This window comes from Phyllostomus discolor, chromosome 1 (assembly GCF_004126475.2).
Source record: "Phyllostomus discolor isolate MPI-MPIP mPhyDis1 chromosome 1, mPhyDis1.pri.v3, whole genome shotgun sequence".
NCBI classification, from domain to species: Eukaryota; Metazoa; Chordata; class Mammalia; order Chiroptera; family Phyllostomidae; genus Phyllostomus; species Phyllostomus discolor.
Window position 1 is genome coordinate 143422057 of NC_040903.2, and position 9446 is coordinate 143431502.

The 9446-nt window shown below is 54.4% G+C and overlaps 2 protein-coding genes across 4 annotated transcripts; both read right to left on the minus strand.

Moving 5' to 3' along the window:
* Window positions 1-1329: 1329 nt before the first annotated feature.
* On the minus strand, window positions 1330-4079 carry CMTM5 (CKLF like MARVEL transmembrane domain containing 5). Of its 3 annotated transcripts, none has more exons than XM_028507241.2 (5): window positions 3699-4079; window positions 2581-2733; window positions 1923-2015; window positions 1697-1781; window positions 1330-1600 (listed from the first exon to the last, which is right to left on the minus strand). In XM_028507241.2, the coding sequence occupies exons 1-5, from the start codon at window positions 3822-3824 to the stop codon at window positions 1587-1589; spliced, it is 471 nt and encodes a 156-aa protein (XP_028363042.1). In that variant the 5' UTR covers window positions 3825-4079; the 3' UTR covers window positions 1330-1586. The 3 variants fall into 3 exon arrangements, with proteins under 3 accessions (XP_028363042.1, XP_035886117.1, XP_028363043.1); XM_036030224.1 differs by having other exon boundaries at window positions 1330-1493; window positions 3699-4004; XM_028507242.2 differs by lacking the exon at window positions 2581-2733 and having other exon boundaries at window positions 3699-4004.
* Window positions 4080-4662: 583 nt separating this feature from the next.
* On the minus strand, window positions 4663-8192 carry IL25 (interleukin 25). The gene is made up of 3 exons (XM_028506285.2): window positions 7516-8192; window positions 7094-7338; window positions 4663-5436 (listed from the first exon to the last, which is right to left on the minus strand). The coding sequence occupies exons 1-3, from the start codon at window positions 7522-7524 to the stop codon at window positions 5181-5183; spliced, it is 510 nt and encodes a 169-aa protein (XP_028362086.2). The 5' UTR covers window positions 7525-8192; the 3' UTR covers window positions 4663-5180.
* Between the last annotated feature and the right edge of the window lie 1254 nt (window positions 8193-9446).

Consider the following 9446-nt stretch of genomic DNA (forward strand, 5'->3'; position numbering starts at 1 on the left):
AGCCCTCCTCTGAGGCTGAGGCCTTGACCCTGCCCCTCAAAGCTCAACCGCCAGTCTTCAGAATGGTCTGTGTGTAAAGCCCTGACCACCGTGAGTGGAGGCCAGAAGAACACATTGATCAACAGAAATGTTAGTTCCGGCCCTGGTGAGGAACCAGGACATGAGGCTAGGAGAACGGGAAGCAGGAGGCCAGAGAAATCAGACCAAGAGACTTGTGGTTATCACCAAGGGGAGAAGAGTACCTCTGTTAGAATCCCAGGGCTCAAGCAGCACTTAGGGACTGGGGCCTGCATCTGGAAGGAGCACCCCAGAAGAAGGAAGGCATTTCAAGACAGGAGCAAACAAGCATTAGAGAGAGGAGACAGCAAGCCAGCTTGGATGAGCTGCCGAGCTAGGTCACACTGGGTTCTGTGAGGCTGGGCTGGGCAGGGACAGCCTGGCTGCACTGAACTGTCATGGGCGCCACAGGGCTGATTCCGGGCTGTGGCAGTGCCTGCTCCAGACTGCCCCTGAGCAGATCTCCACCAGGGCATTCATCACGGAGGATCATAATCATCTTTCACTAGCCTGCCTCTTCCCAGCCTGTCACCACTGAGTCCCTGGGGCCCAGCATAGGGTCTGCACACAGGAGATGCTCAGGAAATGTTTGCTGGGTGCTGGCAAGCTGGGAAGATGGACATGCTGGTGGAGGGAACTGGAGACGAGGTTGGGTCGTGTTTTCTGAGCCAATACAAGTGGGTTCTGTACAGTATCCAGAACACCAGTTGAGTGTTAGGAGCACTGGGTTCTAGTTCCAGCCCTGTCACAAATAAGGATGTCATGCTCCTTAATGGGCCTGTTTTCTCTTACATGGAATGAGGGCTGATATTTAAGGGCTCTTCTAGTGCCTGCTTTGTGGGAACCTCTGCCCTCTTCTGACGCCACAGACTGACTTCTTCCCTGTGGCCTGCAGGCCAGGTCTTCCCCACACCACAAGAGGGAGCTCTACACACAGCCCAGGCTAGCACGGAGCCTCAAACCCACTAAAACAAATCTGTGTGTACAGAAATGGCAGGTGGGCACTCACACTGGGAAAGCCATTCCTCTCAGACACAGAACTCCAGGTGCCCAGACATCAGGCACACCACAAAGTGGCCTTGCACACAAAGGGCTGAGGCATGAAAGTTTTGTGTTGAGAATGTCTTCAGCCTCTTCATTCTAGCCCCCCACTTCCTCATGACTGAGACCTGGTCCCAGAGAAGGACTATGACCTGCTCCAGGTAACATTTTCATGAACACTCCTTGGATTCCTGATATGCTTAATTCCTAGGGAAGGAAAAGACTGACCAGTAGGATTCGAATCTTTTAATTTGGGAATAACCGGCTTTCTCCTGCCCACTCCTCCCTCCATAATACCCCTCTTCAGTCCAGCTTCATCAGGAGCCATATCTTAGAGCATCAGGCCCACACACAAGTCCCTGTGGCTTCTCAGGCCAGTCTTCATCTCTGCAGATCTGGGGTGGGGGACAGCAGGCTAGAGGGTTGGTGAATCCAAGAGAGATGTGCCTGGACTCCACTGTCCCCTTGGTCTGGCTGTAGCCTTGGGGTCACTGTTGGTCCCCTGTGAAAATGGAGCCAGGCAGGGAAGGGCACATCAGGCTGGGACAGCTGGGGCAGGGGGTGGGGGCACCTCCTCTTCCAGAGCACAGGCACTCACCCTGGGTGGCCCTGGGCACAATGTCAGTTCGGTAAATCTTGAAGGCATCATAGGCAAAGACGGAAACCAGGATGATGCCAAAAACCTGTGGAGCAGGAGTGGGGATGGCATCACAAAGGCCGTCTGGTATTAGGGAGAGGGGCCTGGGTGGGGGAGGCACAGGAAGTGGGTAGCACCAGTTAGAGGTCCTTAGGGAACTGAAGAGATTTGGGGCCATTGGACTCACAAAAGCAGCAATGGCAGCTCCATCTCGGGAGGTCACAGCTGCAAAGGAGACTACTAGGAAGATGATGATGGCGCTGACACAGCGGAGGAAGTCCTGGAGGGGCCAAGATTCCAGGTCAAAAGGAAGTCAGAGTACAGGGTTATCCCCCTGAACTTTCCAGGCTAGTCAGCACTTGGCCCTCAGGCACTGAATTCCTGCATAAAGATATTCCTGGACTCTACATAAAGCACTAAACAGAGAAAAAGAGGGAGGGAGTTCACATATTATCCAGGGAAGGGATGCAAATGAATGCAGAGTGACCAAGACAGAAAGCCAGAGGTCCGGGTATGGCTGACCCAAGCTCAGCAGCTGGAGCCAAGGGGCACGTCTGGGGGGTGCCAGCCAGGAGGCTCAGGAGAGCAGGGCAGGGCTGGGGCTGGGCCTTTAACAGGTGGGAGAGCATATCTAAAGGATGTGTGTCCTCACTGTCAGTGGCCCAGCAGCTGTGAATCTGTGTAGGTCAAAGCAGTTTTTGAGTACAGGGCACAGCTTGGGGCAAAGCTCAGCTGGGGTTGAGGGGCCCAAGTAAAGGAGAGAGGCTGGGAGAGGAAAGGGAAACTCCCAAGCTCAGAGGAGAAGAAAGAGAGCAGAATGGGGTGGGGTAGGTGGGGTCCCTCACCAGGCAGGGCCAGTTCAGCCGATCAAAACGCTGGTAGTACTGCGTCGCATAGAGGAAGAGGAAGGCGAGGGTGATAAAGAACTCGAGCAGTGCCGCGGCCATGTAGGCGGAGATGGAGGCGGTGAAACAGATGAAGATGATGAAGGTCAGGGCCTGCGGGACCAAGTGTGTGGACTTGCCAGGAAGGAGACACAGGCACGCCCTGGCCTTGGCCTTCCTCTCCTCAGGAGCCCCCCCCCCGCCAGGCTGTCCCCCACCACCTGTCCTTGGAGGTCTCTCCATCCCTCGTGGCAGGAACCATATTCCATGGCTTTCGTCCAGGGACAGGCTCCCGCCTCCCACCTCTGCCAGCCCAGGAGGATTCAAATCTTTTAGTTCAGGGATAGCCAGCTGCCTCCTGCCCCAGCATCCCAGCAGGCCTAGCCGTGTGGTGTCCTCCTGGGGCACAGAACACAGTGTGAATGCCACCCCCCGGAGTCATGCCTGCACCAGCCCTGTGCCCCAGGCATCAGCCTGCGCCCCACGATCCTTTCTCCCGGATGCCTCAAACTTCTCTAACAAGGCCTGAAGCCTGTGGCTCCATGGCAAGGGATGAGGTTTAGAAGACAAATGCTCCATGGTAGATTCTGGGGGTCCCTTCAGCTCTGGCCCTGCAGGATGGCATATGCGCAGAAGAATTGCCTTTACACCAAGGCCTTGCTAAGTGACTAGGGGAAGATCCTTTCCTGGGAGCAGATGTTCACAGGGAGCAGAAACAGAAACAACAGGGCTGCAGGAATTCTGCCGTTTTAGATAGCTGGACTTCCCAAGAAGTCCATGCCAAGAAGAGGCCATCTTAGAGCCCAGGAAAGAGGCTGCTGGTACCCTCGTCCCGTCCCTGTGTCTTGCACCCCCTCAATGTCCCACAAAGCTGTCCTGTCTAACTTTAATCCTAGCTGCCCCAACAGAGACCTACTGTAACTACCTCCAGATGCAGAGGCAACAGGAACGCAGGGAGGCGATGAAGGAGGGGCAGCTGGGCATAGGAGTGGTGCCCAGAAAGCCTGGGAAGGGGGGATGGGGCAGGGGGGCCAGGGCTAGGAGATGTGGAGGCGCCAGGTTGGGGTGGCTGTTGTTACCAGCTCAGTTTCCAGCAGGATGCCTTTCAGGGAAGAGAGGAAGGTCTTGTCCACAGCAAAGCCCTGGAGCCCTGCAGCTGACCCCTCTTCAAGAGGCCGGTCCCGGCGATCCAGAGCACTGAGCATCTCCACAAGGCCCACCGGGCACAGCCCCTCACTGCCAGCAGCCCAGGAAGGGAAACAGGAAGACGGAAACCTGGCAGGACAGGGAAGCAGACAGAAGAAGGAAAGCGCTTTGAGAAACCTGAAAGTGAAGCGTGCAGCCCTGCTGTGGGGGTCCTAGGAGAAGGCAGCCGCTGGTGGAGTCCTGCCCAGATGGGCCTTCCACTCAGCTGCCCCGCTGGTGTCTGCACCAACCCCCAGGAGGCACATGGGGAGGGGAGGGGCTGGGGAGGAGTGGCCAAACCTCCCCTTACTTGGACAAGGGAGGACGGGGAGGAGGTCTGTAGAGACCGGGAGGAGTTGGGACTGGAGCCAAGAAACGGGGCTGGTCTAGGAACCCCAAGGACCTAAGCCTGAAGAAGTTTGCATCCCCTCCCCTAACCTTATCCCTCTTCCTTGGCCCATCTTTTCTCCCTTTTCCTTTTAGGGACGGTGGGAGCTGGAGCACGCCCAGCAGCACCCCCAGGGCCCAGCTGTAGCAGCCAAGACAGAGGACAAAGGCAGATTGTTGGGGGGACAAGGGGGTGCTCTGTTCCTGCTGCAGTGCCTCAATGGGCCTCTGTCTCTCCAGTATACCAGGAGGGTGGCCTGACCCCCACCCTGGTGTTCAGGGATGGACCGAGGAGCCAGAGAAGGAGAAGGATGGGAGGCCACAGTGGAAACTCTGGAGACAGTGATAGGTGAGGGCTGACCGTGGGGCAGAACAAGGACTGGGCTGGGGACCACAAGATGTTCAGGCACCAGGATGCTAAAGACAAATTAAGCCACTTTTAAATATAGATTATTTATTTGGATAAGTCTCGCCATTATCGATAACAGCCTCTTCCTCAGAGTCACCCATGTCAGAAGACCAGTAATGTGCTCATTGAGTGTTTGATGAGTGAATGAATGAATGAGTGAACGAATGAACAAATGAACAAATAAGCGAAATGAGGGGCTCTCTGTTGGCAAGAGGGGAAATATCAAGAAAGTGCCTGTGCTCACGATGACAGCTGGGGTGGAAGGAAAGGAAGAGACGAGGTGGTGGCCTCCAGGAATGGGCAGAGCTTTGAAAGCCTTTTTGAGAGGAAATGCCAGGATACTGGACACCAGCTTCCAGAGGCCACCGCAGCTGTGGCTCCCTTCACTTCCCCTGCATTTCCCATCCACTCCAAAAAGTGCAAAGTGTGTCTTCTTCTAAAGTCCCCATTCTGCCCCACGATCCTGCTGCTCCAGGTGATGCTTCGGAGGGGTGAGCACTTCGGCGTCCGGGCTCACCGTAGTAGACAGTTGCACACCCAACTCCAGCGTTCCACGGGGGACCAGCCATGGGCAGCATGACTAAGCCATCACACGAGGCCGCACGCACACACAAGCCAAGGAGACACGGTAGAGCCTGCGTTCCAGGCAGTAGCCATCACTTGTGCCCCGCTCTCCGGGGCATGGCCGGCGATAGAAGACGGTCTGGTTGTGGTAGAGCAGCACCGAGTTGCCCAGGGGGTCCATGTGGGAGCCTGTCTGTAGGCTGACGCAGTGTGGACACAGGCAACGGGCGTGGTACAGGTCCTGGGGGAGCCGGTTCAAGTCCCTGTCCAACCTGTGGGGATGGCACCAGTCGGTCAGGCCCTGGAGGGAAGCTGGCTGGGCAGGAGGGCCTAGGCCAGAAGCAGGGAGCGGCCAGGGAGGGTGAAAATGCCAGAGGAAGGAAATGGTGTGGTCGGGAGGCCTGGCTTCTTGCCCTAGCTCTGGCACCCACTTGCTGCATGACTTTGGACAAATCACCCCCTTCTCTCTGGGGTTTATCTTCCCCTACTGTGAGGGTCAGCAGGGGAACATCGCTGTCCAACTGGCCCTGGAACCCTAAGGGAGGCAGAGCGAAGCCAGAAGGCTCCTGCCCGAGTCTCCACCAGACCAGCTCCGCTGTCCGATACGCACACTGGGCCCTGGAGTGAGGGGACTCCAGAAGCCTAGCAAGAAATAGCTACTAGGTTGTAAGACCACTGTCCATGTAGACAAGCCCTCAGAAGCTAGGGCTCGGCTAGCACAGAATTTTCCAAAGTGGGTTCCCTTATAAGTACCTTGCCAGAAAAGGGTTCTGTGATTGAATGAGTTTAATGGTTTCTTTCCTGCTGACTTCCGGCAGGCTTTAACGTGCTGAGCACATTGTGAGTCTATGAGGGGTCGGGGCTGGAGCTGCTTCACCCATACCTGGACATCATCGATTTCTCTCTGAGGAGCAGCTTGGGGGACGAGTGTTGCAAAGAACCTTTGGGGAAGACCACCTGAGTGGTTATCAGGATCTCACAGCCTCCCAATAAGGGATCTGGACCCCAGCCCAGTTAGCCGTCTGCCCCCCAGCCGTCCCAAAGGGGCTTCTACCCTTCACATTTAGCCCAGGACCCCACCAGCCTTCTGAAACCACTTCAAAGTGTGGTGATTAGCAGTCTCCACCCTGGATCTAGTCTCAATCAGAGCCGACCCCCTCCCTACCCACTGAACTCTCCCTTCATCCCTAAAGCCAAGGGTAAGCCAGACTAGGCTTGTGAGGAGTGAAAACGCAGACACCCTGTGAGGACAAGACAGAAGGAGAAATGTGTTTAGGATCCCTAAGGCCTAATTTCTAGTAGTTTGCTTCATTGTCTCTATTTCAGTGCTTCCTGATATTTTTCACATCATGGCACGAATAGAGAATGCTAACATTTGTGTGGTGCACTGAGTGAAAGACTAAGACTGCCCACGTTCCTAGGTAAGCAACCTGGTGCTCCAGCCACCCAGCTGCCCCCAAGCAGCTGGTATTCCTTATCTTGGTATATTTCTAACCCACTCACGTCCCAGGGCAAACAAAGCATTTGGCATTGGGATGCTTCTTGCCTGTATCATACCATGATTCCCTGATATTCTAGTTATAAAAGCATGGCCACTGTAGGGTGAAGGAGGAGAAGAGGAGAGAAACGACATTCTATGTACTACATATAGATTTTACATATATTATTTCATATGATCTTCACATGAGCCTGTGTGGTATTATCTCACTTTACAGATGAAAAATAACCCGAGCTTTGAAGCCTTGAGTGATGGGCACAGGGTTGCCCAATAAGAGTCAGAGCTAGGACCCAGACTAACACCCAAATCTTTATGGCCTCTCTGAGATAAAAAGGAGCCGATAGGCTGGAACTGGGTAGATCTCCCTTGGCCCCTCACACATACCCTGCCCGGTACATATGCAAGAACTCAGGAGGGGACAGCAGACTCACTCATATCTCCAGGGGGAGATGGACCTGCTGTTGAGGGGTCCATCTTCGCTGGCCCTGCAGGATACTGGGTGGTGGGCAAGGCTGCCAGCCTCTGGAGGAGGCATGAGCACTGAGTCCAACTTCAGCAGCTCTTCAGTGGGGTCCTGTCCTTGGCTGGGGAAGCAGTTGGGCCAGAGGATGCAGTCTTTCTGAAGCCGTAGATTGAGAGCGTGGGCTCCCATGACTACTGCTAAGAAGGCAACCACCTGTAGGGAAAGGTCAGTGAGACAACTGCTCCCATCTAGTCTGGGTGCCCCTCTCCCAGCTGTTCCCTGAGATCCTGGTTTCTAGCTCCACCTGACCTCCAGCCCCAAACCTCGGAGCCCAACCTCTCTGCTGCTTTCCCACTTGGCACCATCCCCACCCGGCCTCTGCACACCCACCTGGTACATGCTGAATGCCGGATGCTGCTCTCCCAGCTCAGTGCTGTGCAGGCTGACAGGCAGGGCCCTGTGGAAGCAGGCTGGTTAGAGCAGTTGAGGAGTCCTGGTTTTATTTTCAGCAAACCTGTTTTGTTTATTCAAATTTATTTCCACTACCTTTTGGAGGGAGTAACCTGAGATTAAAAAACAAAACAAAACAAAACAAAACCAAAGAAAACCTGACAGGTTTTTCCAAAGCTGTTTAAAATGCTGTACTCATGGAAGTTGTGATGAACATCATCGTAAGCCTGGAAACGAATCGGGTAAATTTTGTTGTTTGCGTGGACTCAAAGCAATAGTATTTTGCTCTTCTGAGACTTTGAAAACTGGCATTATGGGAATTTCTCTGATTAGCTTGGTAGCCAAAATTAGGAAACATTACCTGGCCTCTCTTCAAGGGGCCTCATTTTCATGGTCTCTGCTGCTCCCACTTAGCCTCTTGTCTGCACCATTCCCTTTCTTCCCAGAAGTCCTCCTGATCAGCCACCTTAGTGAGCATTTCCACTCTACCCCTTGTGAACCATCAACCCTTCTGTTCTCTGACCCTGTCCTCATCTTCAATGACCCCAACTTCTATGACCCCCATCATCTATGACTCTCTCCACTGTCTGTCACCTGCTCCCTAACCCACCCTCACCCTCTCCGGTGGCCACCCAAATCCCTATCCCTGCCCTTTCCATGACCCCACACGACTGCCAGAAAGACCCCACCCCATCAGCTTGGTGGCTGGATGTGCAAGATCTGACGGCAGAAGCTGTGGGTGACTGTCCCGTTGCGCAAGTGAGAAGGTAGAGCCAAGAAGAGGAGGGGCCTGGTAACTGACTCGTCTAACACCCCACAGGAGGTCCCAGTTCCAGGGACCAGCCTGTCCCCACCCCCACTCATGGGGCTCTGGGGACAAGGTCTTGGTGGGGGTGGCTGCTGCTCTCAGGCCGTGAGATAAGCCCACCTGGCTGGGGTTTGGGACCATGGGCTGAGGGGGCACAGTTGTGTTCACAATGGCTCAAGCTGGGCCTGACCCCAGGGACCACCCAGCCCGAGAGGCTCGGTGCTGAGGGCAGGCCAGCCAGAGCCTTCTTCCCTCCGCACCTTTTCCCTCATGCCCACCACTGACCCCCCAAACCCCACACCCGCTACCCGCCCCCACTCGTACACACTCCGTATATTGACATTTCCTCTGGAATGATGTTTCCTGATTTGCATGTGCTTTCCCTTAGAAAATACTCCTCTTGTAACCAAGGACACAGGACATAATAAAGAGAACCAGGAATAACTAACTGTAGAGTGAAGGGGAATCCTTCAAATGCTTTAGGGCAACGATTTTCAACCTTCTTCTTCTTGTGGCACACATAAACTAGTTACTAAAATTCTGCAGCACACCAAAAACTATATTACATTTTTTGCCACTCTGACAAAAAAATAGGTATAATTTTGATTTATTCACACTGGGCGGCTATTTTTGTGTTGGCTGTTGTCATTTTGAATTTGACAGTCTAAGTAAAGAGAGGTCAGTGCCCCTGACTAAATAGTCAGGCACTGCATGTTTCAAAAATTCTTGCGGTGCACCAGTGTATCTCCGTGCACCCGTTGAAAATTGCTGCTTTAAGGCAAAACAGGGCCAAAGTGTAGTAGTGATGAGGTCAAGGGGCATGCTGGAGGACTGGGAGAAGCTGTCTGGTGAGGGAGGGCCCTGGACCTGGGAGTGGGGCAGGGCTCTGGGCAAACAAGTGGCTGCTGGAAGGCAGGGGCACTTAAGAGAGCACTGAGTCGGGAGTCCGTCACCCTGCCCCACTGCCCGCCTCTTCACCCGTGAGCTCCCAGACACGCTCACTCCCACACTCTGTTGGTCCCTCAGGTCTGGGTGTCACATGCCAGGATGGTGTCAAGGCCTG